We start from the raw sequence: 19,196 nt of genomic DNA, 5'->3' as shown, positions 1-19,196 counted from the left end.
TCCTGCAGCAGTGAATCCCACATGTTAATTACTCTTTGGGTGAAAAAATACTTCCTTTTATCTGTTCTAAGCCTACTGCTCATTAATTTCATTGAGTGCCCATGGGTTCTTGTATTGTGAGAAAGGGAGAAAAGTACTTATTTTTTTTACCTTCTCTATCCCATGCATAATCTTGTAAACCTCAATCATGTCACCCTTCAATTGTCATTTCTCCAAGCTAAAGAGCCCTAACCTTTCTTCATAGGGAAGGTGTTCCATCCCCATCGTTTTAGTTGCCCTTTTCTGCAAAACTGTAACATTTGATTTCAAAAGAGGGAACTTTACGAACATGAGAAGGATAGTAAAAAAGCAGCTGAATGGGAAACACAAGAGAGCCAAATCCCTAGATGATGCTTGGAAGACTGGAGAGTAGCAAATGTGACACCAGTTTTCACAAAGGGATCTATAGGGGAACCAGGAAATTACATGCCAGAAAGATAGAATAGTTAAGCACATAGAGGAACAAAGCCTGCTGAGAGTAAATCAGCATGGCTTCTGCAAAGAGAAGTCCCACCTCACCAATCCTTTGGAGTTATTTGAAAAATTGACAATCGTGACATGGTAGACATTATGTACCTGGTCTTTCAAAAGGCTTTTGACAAGGTACCTCACCAAAGACTTCTGAGTGAACTTAGCAGTCAAGGGATAAGAGGACAGGTTCTCTTATGGATTAAAAACTGGTTCAATGACAGGAAGCAAAGAGTAGGAGTCAATGGACAGTTCTCACAATAGAGGGAAGTAAGCAGTGGGGTCCCACAAGGATCAGTATTGGGGCTGGTACTATTTAATTTATTCATCAGTGATATGGAACTGGGGGTGAATAATGTAGTGGCCAAGTTTGCAGATGACACCAAATTTTTCAGGATGGTGAAAACCAGGGCTGATTATGAAGAGCTCCAAGAGGACCTTCGCAGACTGGGTGAGTGGGCGACAATGTGGCAAATGAAGTTCAGTGTTGGTAATATTGGGAGAAAAATCCCAACTTCAAATATAGGCTAATGGGATCTGAACTTGCTGAGACTGAGAGGGTAAAAGATTTTGGGGTCGTAGCTCCCAAGGCCCAGGACTTCCGGCGGTGCGGCGCTGCAACGGCCGTGCTTCTCGTGAGCTTCCGAGAAGCCGGGCTTCGAGCGTGCTTTTTGGAGTCTCCCCCAGATTTGGGGGAGCTCCGCTTGGACTCCTGGAGGGAGACCGAGTGCAGGAGACTTTTCCGGGCCACCCCATTTCCCTGGCAAGGAGGAGGGTGTGACCGGCTTGCCTTGAAGCAGGAGCGTCCGAAGAACAGGAACATGGTCGCCATATTCCTGTATAGCAGCAGCCAGCCGTGTTTTTAAATGGTCTTTTTTTCTTTGGAAGATATCTCCCGTGACTCATGGAAAGAAGCAGTTTAAGTGTATCCTGGTCAAAGAAGGAGACTATATTAACACCTCTTTGTGGACACTCCCTGTGAATAATTGAAAGCGGACGGAAAAAGTATTGCGGGAAAATAGAGGGAAGAAATTGTTTGGGGTGAAAACAGCTTGCGGGAAGTAGCATCCCTTTTTTCAAGGAGGATATAAAAATAATAGAGTGACTTTGGAAAGGTACAATGTCTAAATGTCAAAATGTTATGAAGGAGGGAAGAAAGTGAATCTTTGCTTGTGAAGAAAATGGAGGCGACGGCTGTTTGTAAGGAGGTACAGGATGCAATCCTACGTGAACTGAGATCAGACCATTTTCAAAAATCTTTGAAAGAGGGACTAAGGAAAGCACTTAAGTCAGTCTGGGACAATGTCTTGGAATCCCCAAAATGTATATACAAAGAGGAGAAGAATAAACAAGGACAGGTTGAACCGCAGGAAGCCAACCAGGAGAGAGAGCAATATGGTATTCAAAAATTATCTACAGAAGAAGAGATTCATGAAACGGATTTACCAATTGGTGCTTTGGAAGAGGGGGAAATGGCGAAAGTAGGAGTGGGGAAAAATTGTTTGCCAAATCCTCCTCAAAGACGAGAGAGAAAGAAGAACAAAAGGAGGGGAAAAAATCCAGGAAGGCTACAAAGGAAACCAAGGACTTTAACATTAAACAATTGATTTTGGATATAAGAGGACACAGAAAACAGAATTGGGAACTTTGCATAAAAGAGTACAAGGACCAAAGACACTGGAAGGAAAAAAGAGAAAATCGAAGGAAAAAAGAAATAGAATATAAAGTTACAGTAATGAGTGCTATTGATTGGTTGTGAGTTAAGGAGCCAAACTGTGTGGGCTATAATGAATCAGGGAAATACCTGTTGAACTAAATGGATAGCAAGGCAGAAGAGAACCCTAAAATATTAGTTTGAATAGCAACATGCTATACTATTTTCTGGGTGTTTGCAGGTGTGTAGTCTGGGAGATTAAACACTAAGTTCTCTGCATAGGAGGTTCTAGAAACCTGTGAGAGTCAGCACTGAAAGGTTGGGGGTAAAATAGGTTGAATTTCAAGAACCAAATAATACCTGATGAGGCAAATGTAAAGCAAGACGAAACGATGAAATGAATAGTAGGAAATTTGATAATATCAGTTTAAACAGTAACATATTATATCAGTTTCTTTAGGTTGGTGTGCTGATTGGGCAGATAAAAATACAAGTTTTCTTATTAGGAGATTTGGGAAATCCAACAAAATGGGAAATTCAAGAAAGTTAGGCTGATAGAAAAATGGAAGGAAGCAAAGGTGAGGGAATGCCCCCTCCCCACAAGTTTCTTACAAGTCCCCACTTGTAAATATTTAAATCGATATTTTCTTTCATTGATTTAATTTGCTTGGATGGCAGAACAGTTGTGTGGCTTGCTTTGGTAGTTTCAAAAACTCTCCATCTCGCCTATTTTACCTGTCTGATTCTGTGTTCAGATTAGGGTTGCCAGACACCCTGGTGGAGGTGGGGGTCCCCCACAGCCAGGCCCCACCGCCCCACCACCAATCAGCTGGCCAGCAGGGGGGAATTTACCCCCCAAAAGAGGGAGATCCATCCGATGTGCAGCGACGTGTCTACATGACTGCCCACGTGACTTGGAAGTGACTTCATCACATCCATAGGTCAGGGCAAAAGCTCTCTGGTAGAAGCCAAATTTACCATAGGGTTTTTGCCCAAATACCAAAGCATCGCCCCAATGTCCCAGACGTGATGATTTCACTTCCGGGTCATGTGGACAGTGACATGGACATGTTGCTGTATGTCAGATGGGCGCTCCCTGCCGCTTCCAGTAAGTCCCCCCCCCCACATCCCCTGTTGGTTGCCAGGAGGGACCTGGCAACCCTAGTTCAGATCCAGATCACAACTATTTTGTTCATGGGTGTCCTTGCATTCCTTTGCAATGGCTGTTCTCTCACCCCACCCCCACCCCATTTTTCTAAAGCACCTGGAAGAAAAAAACCACTAATTTACAAAAGATACGTTTCCCTTGGTTGTTTCGATCCTGCTGGGCTGGGGGAAACCCACATGGCTCGTCTTTCAAGTGCTCCAGCTTCACTCATTTTGTCTCCTTGTATAATTCCCAAAGCTGAGCATGTTTATGTTCATTTGTTTATATTAATTGGATTTATGCACTGTTGCACTGCCACCTGAGAACTACAGTTCAGTCTGGTAAGTTCCAAGCATGCATCAATATGATTCATGCTGCCATAGCTCAGTGGATTTTAAATTTTGTGTGACCTGCTAATAATAATGACATCAGGCCATAGGCAAATGAGGTAAACCATTAATTGTGAGTGTAGGCCAGCAATGGCTGTCCAGCCAGCTGCCATCCCAAATGCTCCCACTGCACAAAAACAAAACTATTTGAGACGTTCTTTGTTTTTAATTTTAAGCAAATAATACAAGGAGCTGGACTCAAGAGAGAATAAGCATTCAAACAAAGTTAAGTACAATTTTCAAACAACTTATTTGTGAAAAACAAATCATCCCCAATTAAAGTAGGTGGCTAGCCCCAAAAGTTTTGCTATGCTGTATCTGCCCTGATTGCAGGACTTGGGGGCAAGTACCCAGAGTCAGAGTAAGACATGCTGATGCCCTAAACTAGGTCAAGTTCAAGAGGCCCCATAGGATTATCCACAGAAAGATCATTTAGTAATTTTAGCATTTTTTTTTTGTTCTGTTATAAATCCCTTCATAATCTGAGGTCCCTAAACTGTAGTTGACTTTAAGGTAAAGGTAAAGGTTCCCTTGCTCGAAAGCCAGTTGAATCCGACTCTAGGGTTGCGGTGCTCATCTCCGTTTCAAAGCTGAAGAGCCAGCACTGTCCGAAGACATTTCCGTGGTCATGTGGCCGGCATGACTAAACCCCAAGGCGCACGGAACGCTGTTACCTTCCCACCGAAGTGGTACCTATTTATCTACTTGCAATTTCTTGCTTTCGAACTGTTAGGTTGGCAGGAGCTGGAACTAGAGACTGGAGCTCACTCTGTCTTGCGGCACCTGGGTCTCGAACTGCTGAACTACTGACCTTCCACAGCCTGCAGTTCGGCGTCTTAACCACTTGAGCCACCGCAGCTCCGTAGTTGACTTTGCCTCTGCTTAAATCCAGTTCTGAAAGCTGCTCTTCACTTCTGACTTCCTAACAAATGACATCGCAATGAAATAAAAGAGGTAATACACAGAGCAGCATACTTGACTTTGAGGAATTTTTGACTGCAATCCAATAATTTGTTGTCGATTACCTGGTAATTTATAATTTGATTGTTCAATTGACTGCAGTATCACACCCCCCCCCCCCCAATCCATTGCTGGCCTGAAAGTCACCGTTTATCCAAGACATCAAAGAATGACTTCAGTATGAAACTGCTGAATTATTCATTGGTTACATTTTGTCCCACCTGTCTTTTATGGGACTCCAAGCAGAATATATAAGGCTCCCACATGGTCTACCCATCCAGACACTGACCAGACTAACTTTGCAACTTTGCTATAGCAAGGATGCAGCATCATATATGCCTTCAGACCATACCCTGAATTAGTTTATCAGGAAGCTTGACACTATCCAATAAGGAGTCAGTTGCAATGATGGGCTCCTGTTACACTACAGGTGTTAAATTAGCGTAGCAAGTCTAGCAAGATTGTGCTATCACCTATTACTGCTACTGCGAATGGACCTTGTGCTTATCTTGTATGCATCTGAGCCTTCCATTGAAATGTCACAGGCTGTACCTCTTGCGTTTCCTTGCCTTTTTGACCCCACTCCACCTTACTATATCCCCCCTCTATGGGTCCTGAAGTGCGTCTTCTGTCAGCTGAGGACATGCAATTCATGTATCTGATGAAACAGACTCCAGCCCGCCAAGGCTCGTGCTGCAATACATATGGTAGCTCTGGAGCTGCCTCAAAGCTCCCTTTTGTTTTTGTAACCAGAGAAGTTGCAAAACTGCTTTGCCACCATTTTTTTCGTTACAGTCTTCTTCGTTTAAACAGAATGCACATTCTAAGTTCTAAAAAGGGAAGCACTATTGAATGGTTTTCTCTTTGCACATGATTTAAATTTTTGTTCCACTCTGTAGCAACTGACCTGATGTTTTTATTTTTGGGGTTTTTTTTTCTGTCAGGTCACAGGTGACACAGGAGAGTTTTCAAGACAACAGACATTTAGAGTTAGTTTGTGTAGCAACCCTGGAATTCCTTGGGGGTCTCGGGGCCAGCCCTGCTTAGCAGCCAAGCTCTGATGAGACTGGACTAGCCTGGCCCATCCAGGTCAGGACCAGTGTTCCCTCTAAGCTGAGTTAGTGTGAACCAGCTCACAGTTTTTTAGCCTCCGGCTCACACATTTTTGTCTCAGCTCACGAGAGATGGCTCCAGAGCAAACTAATTTATGCAGTAGCCCAATCGCTCGCTCACAGCTTTAATGCCAGGAGCTCACAAAGTAGAATTTTTGCTCACAGGACTCCACAGCTTAGAGGGAACATTGGTCAGGACATGTTCAGTCTTACGGAGCAATTTGTCCTGTGGGTTAAGGTTGCCACCTCTTTATTGAGCAAAGGCCTTGTCACTTTTATAGCTGCACCAGACAACCAAGGAAGCGTTCCCCCAGCCATGGAGCTGAAGTGTTAAGAAAAGTGGTACCCGTCAATTTCTTGAGGTTCTTCTTAGGTCCTCAAGATCTGCGTTTATTTAAAAAGTTAATGCTTTGTTTTAGAATGGGTTGCTGTTCTAAGTCATCGACATGGTTCTCCTCGGATGATCCATCCCTTTAAAGCTACCACAGCAGATTCTGCCCTCTTTCTTGTGAAGGAGATATACGTGTGCACACACCTTTCCTCCAGTTGGGAATACGACAGCATCAGCACCCGCTTACCTCTGACTCTCCTCCTCTTCCTTCACTCATGCATCCTTGCCCTTGATGGGAAAGGAGTACGCAGTTGACTCTTTCACCCTGCACTGATGATGCTATTTGCCTCTTCCCAGGGACACATATTGGTAACTAGGGTTGTTAATCTCCAGGAGGGGCCTGGAGATCTCTCAGAACTATAACTGATTTTCAGATGACAGAGACCAGTTCCCCTGGAGAAAGTGACTGCTTCAGAGGGTGGACTCTATGGCATTGCATGCCACTGAAGTCCCTCCCCTCCCCAAACCCCATCCTCTACAGGCTCCATACCCAAATCTCCAGGAATTTCCTAACCCCTTAGTTGGTAACCTTAGTGGTAACTGTGTATTTTCAGCTGCAGGGCATAAAAACTTGTGGCAGGGGGTTGGCTTTGGGGAAACAACAGAATAAAAGTTTCCCCGAAGCACTGCAGACACGCTCTGAAACAGCCACCATTTTGTGACTAGCTGTATCAACTGAACCGCCATTTTGTGATTGACTCCACCCACTGAACTGCGATTTTGTGACTGATCGCTCCCAAGGCTCTTCAACAAAATTATTTCCCGAAATATGAAGTCTACATTCCCCTGATTTAAGCTATTGTAAGTGGCTCATTTAGGGTGGCATATAGCTGTTTATGCGTGGATTGGAGCTACCACCATTACTCCCAATATGGTGACCATAGGCGTAATCTTCGTGGGGGCGGCGGGGCTTCAGCCCCCGCCGAAATTTTCAGGAAGCTGCTCAGCCTCCCCCGGGAGCCACCCTTGCTCCTAGCAAAGCAATGCCTCTGGCCCAGCCCCAGCCCCCCCCGGGAAATTGGAAAGTCTACACCCTTGCTTAACCCCCCCTCTGCCCAGAGAGGATCAACCTCATGTATCTTGTCCTCATTATATGTCCCAATTGTTATTATGTTACAGAAAACAGCCATCTGGTTTACTGATAGACACACAGTGTCTACGAATGAATGTATATACATTTTGAGAATGTGAAATGTCACGCTTCTGAACAGGTACAGGCAGAGGCTCATATCAAGCATCATCAAGATATCAGGAGGGCACACAGACTGAAGAGTGGTCAGTCCACCTAGCAAGGACAGTCAGCTCTCTCCTGACAAAACATCAGACTCTGCTTCGAATGTAAACTGGAGCAAAAACCCCCCAGAGTGGTAGCCATGTTAGCAAAATTAAAGAGGAGTCCTTGTTGCACTTTAAAGACTAACACATTTTTATTGTAGCATAAACTGTCATGGACTACTTTTTTTTGGATGCAGTGAGTTGATCACCACTAAGTTTATTTATCTTATGTATTTATGTAATACATTTCCATGCTGGCTTTCCACCCAAATAGGTTCCCAAGGTGGGGAACATCAGAGCATTAAAACATTTCAACACTGGTTGTGTGTATATAAAACACACAAACACATATAACATGTCATTTTATCTATTATGAATAAAAACTAAGAAGAGTCAAAGTCCCATACTACCAAAGTAGGTAGTATGTACCGTTGGTTGCTCAAACAAAATGTCTACAGCAACGAACAGTTATCGATCTAGTCAAAAATGCAAAACAAAACGTCTTGCAGTTTCTAGCTATCATGAAAAAACTTTATTTACCTAATGGTGTGTAAACTCTGGCTGTTTTTAATTGGCTAGGTTTTTTGTTTAAGTTGATTGCTGGTCTCTTTATAGGAGGCAGGCTATTAACATTTTAAATAAATAATGAATAAATATGCTCTGATATTTAATTCCAGCTCATGCCATTTCTTTCTTTGAAAATTTTTCATGTGTAGGCATGTGCCTCCTGGGGCACAAGCAGCCAGTGGACTGCTCAGCAAACTGTTTGAACACTCACACTGTTTTCTTGCCCAACTGGGCTTTCTTGTCATTGCTACCAAACGGCCTCCAGTTTTTAGAAGGGCATGTAGCAAAATGAAATTTTTGAATTGTTATATATCTGTTCTTAATCCCAGCTAATCATGTAATTAGTTTATAGTTCACAACCTCCAGGTGGTGCCTGGAGATCTCTCGGAATTTCAACTGATCTCAAAATGACAGATCAGTTTCCCTGGAGAAAATGGCTGCTTTGGAGGGTGCACTCCATGGGATTATACCCTGCTGAGGTCCCTCCCTTCCCCAAACCTCACCTTCCCCGGCTTCTCTCCCCAAATCTCCAGGAATTTCCAACCCAGAACTGGCAACCCTAGATCACTTCTTTCAATCTCTTCCCACATACATGCTGCTGACAGCAGAGGTGCAAATGCATTCTATCCGAAGTTGGTCCTCAAAAGGATTCATCTGACCGTGCAAATGCAAAGAGAGGCTAAGTGGCAAGTGATTCTGTGCTTTCGAGAAGACAGTCAACTTAACAACATGACCACAGGGGGATGGCTGCCCCTTACCCAACTACTGTGCACAAGGTTGGTGTGGTGTAGTGGTTAGATTCAGATATATTTTGCCTGTGTGATCCATGCTGTAACTGGACAAAATTCAAGTCCAGTAGCACCAACAAGATTTTCCAGGGCAGAAGCTCACTTTGGCAGACACAAGTAAAAATGAAGATCCGTCAGATAAAACAAAGGAGAAGCCATGCTGGCTCAGGCCGATGGCCCATCCATTCCAATACTCTGTGTCACACAGTGGCCAAAACCCAAATCAGGAGGTGCGAAGGATGCATCCTGACTCCAGCTGACTCTTCTGACCTGGATATAAGGACTCATGAACGCTTGTACCTGAAATTCTTGTTCGTCTCCAAGGTCCTACTCGACTTGAATTTTGTTCTCCTACTACACATGGCTGCCCACCTGAAACTATAGCCACAATGACTAACGAAGAGAGGCAGTAAATCTCTGAATACCAGTCCTCCTCCACGCAATGTCAAGCAGTATTTGGACTTCTTCTGCTCTTTTTTAAACTTTGCGTGAAGCACACTTTTATCATAATATACAATCTAATGAACAAACACTACTGCTAAGCGCTTCACTATTTTGTAACATGCTCCTTAGAAAACAGGGGGGGGTGGAGTCAAGTCACAGGCACTTTAGGGCAACCCCTTGGAGTTTTCAAGGCAAGAGATGTTCACAGGTGGTTTAACATTGTCTGCCTCTGTGTAAAGACCCTGAACTTCCTTAGTGGTTTCTCATCCAAATACTGACTGGGCCGACCCCACTTAGCCGCCAAGATCTGATGAGATTGGGCCAACCTGGACTATCCAGGTCAGTAAAATGTGTTAAGGTAAAGGTAAAGGTTCCCTTGCTCGAAAGCCAGTCGAGTCCGACTCTAGGGTTGTGGTGCTCATCTCCGTTTCTAAGCCAAAGAGCCAGCACTGTCCGAAGATATTTCCGTGGTCATGTGGCCGGCATGACTAAACACCAAGGCGCACGGAATGCTGTTACCTTCCCACCGAAGTGGTACCTATTTATGTACTTGCAATTTCTTGCTTTCGAACTGCTAGGAGCTGGAACTAGAGACGGGAGCTCACTCCGTCATGCGGCACACTTGGGTCACGAACTGCTGAACTACCGACCTTCCACAGCCTGCAGTTCAGCGTCTTAACCACTTGAGCCACCGCAGCTCCAAAATGTGTTACCAAGAAGTACAATTCTGACTCAGGATCTGTGGCAAGCCATGACTGAGGAGTTGGCCTATCTTGCTTTCGGAACCAGAGGAATACTCTGTAGCTGAAGGGGGGGGGGTGTTTAAAAAAAACACACTCTGATCCCCGGGAACCCATGGAGCTAGGCAAGTAATGTGACTTGTTTTTTATATCCAAAGGGATATTGATAAGGAGGGCAATGGTGATTCTCCATAGTACTGGTGAACCCCATTAGAAATAGGATTTCATCTTCTCTATTGAGGACAGAGAAAAAACCCCTGTACCTTCCATTTGCAGTCATAAAAGGGCAACATGGTCACTAGACTATGTCTTTGCCTCTCAGATATGCTTTCAGGGCTATCAACCCACACAGGGGAGGGACTGTCTTGTCTGCTCCTGTGCCTTTCAAAGTCGTTTGATATGCAGAAATTAATAGGTGAAACTTGACACAGCATGGAGACAAGTATTATTATTAAATTACCTATAGATCAAGTTGCTGGTTGAAGATGTAGCAGGGGCATGGAGGGAAAGGGAGGGGGGGACTTTACTGTAAGAGCGACCCACGTTTTCCTCCTGTGAGCAGATCCTGTGCCTGTAACAGTCGTCTGCCATCCACCAGGTGCAGCTTTTCTCCATAAAGCCACAGCACCAGGAAACCACGATCTGTTAAATTCTCGCCATCTGACATTTCCAAAAGGCAAAGAAGCCTCTGCGGATGTATTTGGTCTATTACCGCACTAATGTACTTGGTCTATTACTGTTCTGTGTAAGAAGCGTAGTTCAGATAGAAACAGTAATCTGCCAGCGTTTACATCGTGCAGCCTCTGGCTCCCGAGAATGACCTTCATATCCGTGTAATCCGGAATAACTGTATTTCTTATGCTGTTTAGAAAGGGAAAGTCTGCATGTGCTCGCGGCTGCTAGACACAGTATGCGTCCATACAGTGCTGTAAAGAACGAAAGGAACATTCCGTAGCCCAAGAGAAAGCGGTCAGTCACGACTCAAACGGATCGGGGGGAGTGGAAACGAGTCTTTCCTCACTCTCTTAACCGTTCAAGTCTCCGGTGTCTCCCCTTTCATCGGAAGTAGGCGGGGAATGTGACCATCAGGAAACAGGAAGTATCAAACAGACACGTGGTAAATATATTAGAGAAGAAGATTGGTGGAAAGTGAAACTGTAGTGTGGTTCCATAGTGTAGTGGTTATCACGTCTGCTTTACACGCAGAAGGTCCTGGGTTCGAGCCCCAGTGGAACCACTCGGAAATGTTTTTTACTTAATAGGAAAGGCGTGCAAATTCCACCTTGTCCTCCCTCCCCTACTTGAGTGAATTCGTTCTGGGATAAGAATAATGCTCTAGGTCACCGCTTTCTGTAGTAGACCAAAGAGTTACCAAGATGAACAGTATGACATCCTTTCTCATACATTGAAACAAAATAAAACCACCATCATACTGTAGAATATGTCTCAGACTATAGGCACCGCCACAAAAATAATGCATTCACGGAAAGCGCGGATCTGCATGAATTCATATGATATTTACATCAAAATGAAATAAAACTACCATCATTCAATAGACCATGTCTTAGTCTATAGGCAGCACCACAAAAATCAGGCATCCAAGGATTTGTGGCCCCACAACAGTGCAAAAACACAGTGCCAAAGCATGGATCCTCATGGATCCTGATGATTTTTGTACTGTCTCATCCCACACTCACCATCACGTCACCTATAATATCAATAGCCACAGATTGTATAGCAAGAATCACACATCCATGGCTTTGTGGCGCCACAACAGTGAAAAAACATGGTTCCAAAGCACAGATCCTCATCGATCCTCTGGGTATTTGTATTGGATTACCCCAACATCACAATCAAATCACCTATCATGTCCATGGGCAGAGCTCACACCACAAAAATCACGGATCCACAACTTTGTGGCGACACCATGCAACAAAAACATAGTTCCAAAGCATAGATCCTCATGGATCCTCATGATTTTTGCTTTGGGTCACCCCAACATCTCCATAAAATCACATACTGTATCCATACCAAGAACTTGCACCACAGAAATCACGGATCCACAGGTTCATAGCGACACCATGGAGCAAAAACATGGTTTTGGACCATGGATCCTCATGGATCCTTAGGATTTTTGTTTTGGTTCCCCCCAAGCTCACCATCAAATAAGATATCATGTCCAGGGCCACAGCTTACACCACAGAAGTCACAGATCCACAGCTTCGTGGTGACACCATATTGCAAACAAATGGTTTTGAAGCACAGATCTTCATGGATCCTCACATTTTTTGCATTGGGTCACCCCAACATCATCATCAAATCACATGTCATGTCCATGGCCACAGTTTGCTCCACATAAATTGTGGATCCACGGCTTTGTGGTGACACCATGCAGCAAAAACAAGTATCCTAATGGTTTCTGAATTTGTTCACCCCAAACACATGACCAAATCATATATTACATCCATGGGCGGAGGTTGCACCACAGAAGTCATGGATCCACGGCTTCATGGTGACCCCATCCTGCAAAAACGTGGTGCCAAAGCAGGGATCCTCATAGACCCTCAGGGTTTTTGCATTGGGTCACCCCAAAAGAATGATCAAATCACATATGCATTTGGGTCACCCCAAAAGAAGGATCAAATCACCACAGAAATCATGGATCCATGGCTTCATGGCATCACCAGAAAGCAAAAACTTAGTTTCAAACCATGGATCCTCACGGATCCTCATGATTTTTGCTTTGGGTCACCCCAACATCTCCATAAAATCACATACTGTATCCATAGCAAGAACTTGCACCATATAAATCATGGATCCACGGCTTCGTGGTGACTCTATCCTGAAAAAAAAAAAGTGGTTCCGAAGCATGGATCCTCAGGGTTTTTGGATTGAGTCACCCCAACATCACCATCCAATCACATACCATGTCCATGGCCACAGCTTGCACCACATAAATCATGGATTAACAGCTTCATGGCAATGCCATGCAGCAAAAACATGGCTCCACATCGTGGTTGGGGGTGACCTAGGTTTTTTTTTAATCTAGGTCACCCCAAACTCACCATCAAATCAGATATCACGTCCATGGGCAGAGCTTGCACCACAGAAATCATGGCTCCACGGCTTCGTGGTAACACCATCCTTAAAAAATGTGGTTCCAAAGCATGGATCCTCATGGATCCTTAGGTTTTTTGCATAGGGTCACCTGAACATCACCATCAAACCACATATCTTGTCCATGGCCACATCTCGCATCACAGAAATCAGATTGATGGCTACATGGCGACCACATCCTGCAAAAACATGGTTCCAAACCATGGATCCTAAGGGTTTTTGAACTGGATCACCCCAAACTCACCAACAAATCAGATATCATGTCCATGGGCAGAGCTTGCACCACAGAAATCACAGATTCACAGCTTTGTGGTGACACCATGCTGCAAAAACATGATTCCGAAGCACGGATCCTCATAGATTCTCAGGGTTTTTTTAATTCATCAAGTCACATATTATGTCCATGGTCAGAGCTTGCAACACAAACATCACAGATCCAGAGCTTCATGGCAACACCATGGGGCAAAATCATGGATCCAAAGCACAGATCCTCATAGATCCTCAGGTTTTTTGCACTGGGTCACCCCAACATCACCATCAAATCAAATATCCTGTCCATGGCCACAGCTTGCACCACAGAAATCACAGATCCACAGCTTCATGGAAACACCGTGCTGCAAAAACATGGATCTGAAGCACGGATCCTCATGGATCCTAGAGGTTTTTGCATTGGGTCACCCCAAACTCACCATCCAGTCACATATCATACCCATGAGCAGAGCTTGCACCACATTGTTTTTCAAGATTTAATATGGGGTCACCCCAAACTCACCATCGACTAACTCATCACATTAGTGTCCACAGTTTGGACCACAGAAGTTATGCCATGGAGCCATGGATCTGTGAATTCTGATATGGAATTTAATGGTAAGTTTGGGGTCCCAATACAAAAACCCAAGCATCTATGAGGATCCATTCTCCAGAATCATGTTTTTGCAGAATGCTGGTGTTGCCATGAAGCTGCGGATCCCTGATTTTTGTGGTGCAAGCTGTTGCCATGGACATCATATGTGACTTTATGAATTAAAAAAACCCTGAGAATCCATGAGGATCTGTGCTTCAGAACCATGTTTTTGCTGCATGGTGTTGCCATGAAGCTGGTGGATTCGTGATTTCTGTGGTGCAAGCTGTGCTCATGGACATGATATGTGATTTGATGGTGAGTTTATGGTGATCCAGTGCATAAACATTGAGGATCCATGATGTTCCGTGCTTCAGAAGTGTGTTTTGGCAGCATGGTGTTGCCACAAAGTTGTGGATCCGTGATTTCTCTAATGCAAGCTGTGCCCATGGACATGATATGTGGTTTGATGGTGATGTTGGGGTGACCCAAAGCAAAAACCAGAGGACCCATGAGGATCCATGCTCCAGAACCATGTTTTTGCTGCATGGTGCTGCCATGAAGCCATGGATCCGTGATTTCTCTAATGCAAGCTGTGCCCATGGACATGATATGTGGTTTGATAGTGATGCTGAAGTGACCAAAAGTAAAAATCATAAGAATCTATGAGGATCCATGCTTCGGAATCATGTTTTTGCAGCATGGTGTTACCACAAAGCTGTGGAACTGTGGTTTTTGTGGTGAAAGCTCTGCCCATGGACATGATATATGATTTGCATGGTGAGTTTGGGGTGATCCAACACAAAATCCCTGAGAATCCCTGAGGATCCATGGTTCAAAACCATGATTTTGCAGCATGGTGTCGCCACAAAGCTGATTTCTGTGGTGCATGCTGTGGCCATGGACAAGATGTGTGATTTGATTGCAACACTGGTGTGACCCAATGCAAAAATCATAAGGATGCATGAGGATCCGTGCTTCTGAATCATGTTTTTGCAGCATGGTGTCACTACAAAGCCGTGGATTTTTTATTTTTGTGGTGATAACTGAGGCCATGGACAAGATATACGATTTGATGGTGAGTCTGGGGTAACCCAACACAAAATCCCTGAGGATCCATAAGGATCCATGGCTCAGAACCCTGTTTTTGCACCAAGCCATGGACTCATGATTTCTGTGGTGCAAGCTGTGGCCATGGACATGACATGTGATTTGATGGTGATGTTGAGGTGACCCAGTTTTAAAACCCTGAGGATCCATGAGGATCTGTGCTTTGAAACCATGTTTTTGCACTTTTTTGTTGCCACGAATCCGTGGAGGCATGATTTTTGTTGTTTTGCCTATAATCTATGACAGTGGCTTTATTTCATTTCAGTGTAAAAATCATATGAATTAACTAGCCTGCTACCTGTGCTTCGCTACGGTATTTAAGTTCTGTAAATCCAGTTATAATACTGATGATGTGAAGTTTGAAATGTGACATTTGTAGTAGGAATTCTAACAGAGAAGATTGTAGTGTAAGAAATGAAGTGAGACATACATACTTTTTTCTCTCTCTACCGGAGGACCTCTCTCTAGACCACATTGGTGGTTCTGCCTGCAGGTGCTAGGATCACCAGGCTGCTTGATGAGCTCACTCTGGAGCAGGCCACATAGAACTGTCCATTTAAGAAGCAGTCGTCTGTTCAGTCCACTCCTGCTAACTTCCATGAAAGTGATGGCCTCTCTACTTGTGTTCCTGGATTGTTTTGCTCATATGGAGACTGTGCTGTTCTGAGCACCTCAGGATGATCTTGCTGGTACTTGGCCTGTGCAGCTCAGTGCACTGCAGGAGTGCTATGTGCAAATGTCTTTGCCACATTCCTAAGTTGCCTCCTCCTTGTAGCATTGGTGTATCTGGCTCCACGTTTGCCAAGAGCTTTCTTGGGGGCAGTAAGAGGTGAGAGGTGTGAGGGAGAGTTGGTGTGAGGGAGTGGTGATGTGGTGGACATTTCTTCAGGTTCATGAGGGAGGCAGGCATCGAAATGGCTCCTAGAAATGTCCTTTACTATCTCCTCATAAACATTCATACCCTGGCCCTGCTCCTACACCTGACAGACACCGGCCTGTCTGGTGTTGGGGGGGATTGTATTTAAAGGCATTAGGGAGGCTGGGCCAGCAGCAGTGCTAAGGCAATTCTGCTGAGCGAACCTCCCTGATGGCTGTAAGCATCCCAGTTCTTCTCCTACACCTGTCAGGCAGCTGCCTATCCAGTGTAGGAGGGGGGGAGGGGGGAGGAGTATTAGAAGCCACTGTGGAGGCAGGGCTGGCAGGATCACTCCTGGCTTTAAGCACCCTGCAACCACTGCTGCACCTGCCTGTTAGGTGTAGAAGGTGTGGGGAGTGTGTTGGAAACCATCCCACCTCCTCTCCTACACCTGACAGGCAGCTGCCTGTCCAGTGTAGGAGGAGGAGGGGAGGAGTATTAGAAGCCACTGTGGAGATGGGGCTGCACCCAACAGACAACCGCCTGTTAGGTGTAGGAGGTTGGGGGAGTGTGTTGGAAGCCATGGGAGAGGCTGGGCCAGCAGCTTTGCTTCACCTCACAGGTGCTTGTTGGGCACTCCCAATTTCCTCAACTGTCATTAGCTGTCTGCAGTCCCCTGTAACTGTTGGGTTTTTTTTACCTCAGAACTCTGCAGCTGACCAATCAGAGAGTGGGGGGTGCAGAGAGGCAGCTGCCTGGCAGCCGCATAGGAATCAATGGGGGAGTACATTTCCCCTCTTTTGACCCACTTAGGGGTCCAATTTCTAAAAATCCCTTCTTAGTGAGCACCTACGCCATGGTGGGAACACTCTCCCTGAATTTGGTGTCTCTAGGTCCAGCGGTTTGGCCTGGGCATTGATTTTAGGTGAGGGGGCTTTCTTTTATATATATAGATGAGGATCCGTGCTTTGGAAACATGTTTCTGCACTGTTGTGGTGCCACAAATCTGTGGATGGGTGATTTTTGTGGTGCTCCCTATAGACTAACACATGGTCTACAGCATGATGGAGGTTTTATTGCATTTCAATGTAAAATCATATGAATTCATGAGGATCCATGTAGATCCAACTTTTACTTTTTCCCCTCATAGGGTGTGGTTTCTGCTTAATTACTTGCAATCAAAACTGCAAACAAAATAGACTTTCTGGGTGGTGGAGAGACAGCCGCCTAAAAGCCACGCCCAGTGATTGACATCAGAAAGGCGATATTTAGGCACTTGAAAAGTACACAGATAGACGAGTGATTTCAGCTAACGTACTTTATTTCGTGAGGAACAAGACAACTTTAGCCAGCTCGCAGGCTGGCTTATATTCCCCAAGAAAGGTAAAGGTAAAGGTTCCCTTGCTCGAAAGCCAGTCGAATCCGACTCTAGGGTTGCGGTGCTCACCTCCGTTTCAAAGCCGAAGAGCCAGCGCTGTCCGAAGACGTTTCTGTGGTCATGTGGCCGGCATGACTAAACACCAAGGCGCACGGAACGCTGTTACCTTCCCACCGAAGTGGTATCTATTTATCTACTTGCAATTTCTTGCTTTCGAACTGCTAGGTTGGCAGGAGCTGGAACTAGAAACGGGAGCTCACCCTGTCATAGGGCACCCTGGGTCTTGAACTTCTGAACTACTGACCTTCCACAGCCTGCAGTTCAGCGTCTTAACCACTTGAGCCACTGCAGCTCCTTATTCCCCAAGAAACCACCACCCAAAACACACCCCCACACCACAATAGGTTACTTACAGTGGCCGAGAGTCCCACAGGCAGAGCCTAGCCCTCTGATTGGTGCGGGCTAGGATCCCCATAGTCCATTGTTCATCTGAGCGTTGCATGCAGTCTGAACTGGATACATTACAGCACTCCACACACGGTGAGAGACACTTTGGCTTAACTCTACTTCATATATTGCCAAGTTCGGAACCAAACGTTGGATTTGCCATCCACCCATGAGAAGCCACCTGCACAGATTGCACGCAATACGCAGCTGTCACTGTCGGCTGTTCAGTTCCCTGCCTCTTCTATGCCTCTGCTTCACGGGAAATTCCGATGCCATTGAAATGGAAGGGAGGGGCCAGAAGATTCTCCACCCCAATGATGTTCCACCTTTAGGAAGAGCAAATGCAGGCGAGAGGCTGTCTGCAAGGAGCCCTTCCCCGCCGGATAGTTAAATCGGGGATCACACCCCTGGCCACTGATGGCATCTAACAGCAGAGCCCACAGTTTGTGTTCTGGGGTTCTGTTGGACCCTAATTGGGCGGGCCCCATCGTTTTTGCAGAAAGCAGCGCACCCATCCACCCACAAATTACAATACAGGTGCAAATTGGGGCATTAGATTGGGGCAGGGAGGTAGGAAACCCATGCAAAAAAGAGAGAGCCGTGGCGGAAGTGCGGCTTCTTAGAGCCGCAGCAAAAGAGAAGCGCAGCAGCGGGATCAGACAGCGCCACTGCGCATATGCTCCCCAGTGTGATCAGATGCCAAGGGGGAAGCCACGGATTCCCCCGGACAGGAGAGCGAGGAGAGTCAGCTGCGCATGTGTGCGCATGTGCAGTTCGGCAGGGGGGCTCGCATGTTGCGGGAGACGGGCACGATCACACTGCCGTGATGCGGGTTTTCCAGTAGGTAGTAGTGTTTTGCAGGGTTTTTTTTAAACTCTGCATCTTCGGCTGGAAGGGACTGGTTGGGGGCGGGTGCCTGACGCTTGCCAGATGTTGGCATCTGATTGCGCGAGTTTAATCCGCCCTCAATCCGTCCGTTCTGTGGGGCAAATCCTCCCGTGTGGGGCCAGAGAATCTATTTATTTTTACAGTCTCAAACAATTGCTTAAATGTGCGCTGCTGGTGGTTCTGTGTAAGAAGCTGTGTCGGAGTCGTGCCAAAGGGCTCGTTTAGATTCGGCTCGCTTTGGCCTGCTTTGGAGGGGATCCTCGCTTTCTACGTGCCACTGACTCCAGGAGAGCGTTTAGAAAGGGCTGGCTGTGCCCGCGTGGAGAACGAGGCGGTGGGGACTGAAGGGCACGCACCCACGAGGACTCTCGGCTCTCCTGGACCCTGTTCCGTGCACGCTAAGCCGAAACTCCAGTGCCTGCAACGCTGGCAGGAGACGCGAGGGGGGGAAGGGGAAGCGCCGAGAGAAACCCTCGAGTTCTGGTTGCTCCGATGTGATAATTACATTCCTCCGGCGGAGGCCGCCCAGGCGCCCACGCACCAGGGTCTGTGCCGCAGACAATGCGGAGCAGCCCCCACCGCGCG

The 19,196-nt window shown here is 45.9% G+C and overlaps 1 protein-coding gene and 1 non-coding gene across 2 annotated transcripts in view; both read left to right on the top strand.

Annotated features, from left to right (window-relative positions):
* Window positions 1-1,688: 1,688 nt before the first annotated feature.
* Window positions 1,689-19,196, top strand: part of RS1 (retinoschisin 1) — a 61,558-nt gene continuing 44,050 nt past the window's right edge. Inside the window, exon 1 of the mRNA XM_015417587.1 lies at window positions 1,689-1,988. Coding sequence (XP_015273073.1) covers window positions 1,689-1,988 — 300 coding nt within the window. The remainder of the gene's footprint in view (window positions 1,989-19,196) is intronic.
* Window positions 11,139-11,211, top strand: TRNAV-UAC. Its single transcript has one exon. It is a non-coding gene; the product is annotated as a tRNA-Val (tRNA).

This window comes from Gekko japonicus, unplaced genomic scaffold (genome assembly GCF_001447785.1).
Source record: "Gekko japonicus isolate JY-2015 unplaced genomic scaffold, Gekko_japonicus_V1.1 scaffold18, whole genome shotgun sequence".
NCBI classification, from domain to species: domain Eukaryota; kingdom Metazoa; phylum Chordata; class Lepidosauria; order Squamata; family Gekkonidae; genus Gekko; species Gekko japonicus.
This window is presented reverse-complemented; position numbering and strand designations above follow the sequence as displayed.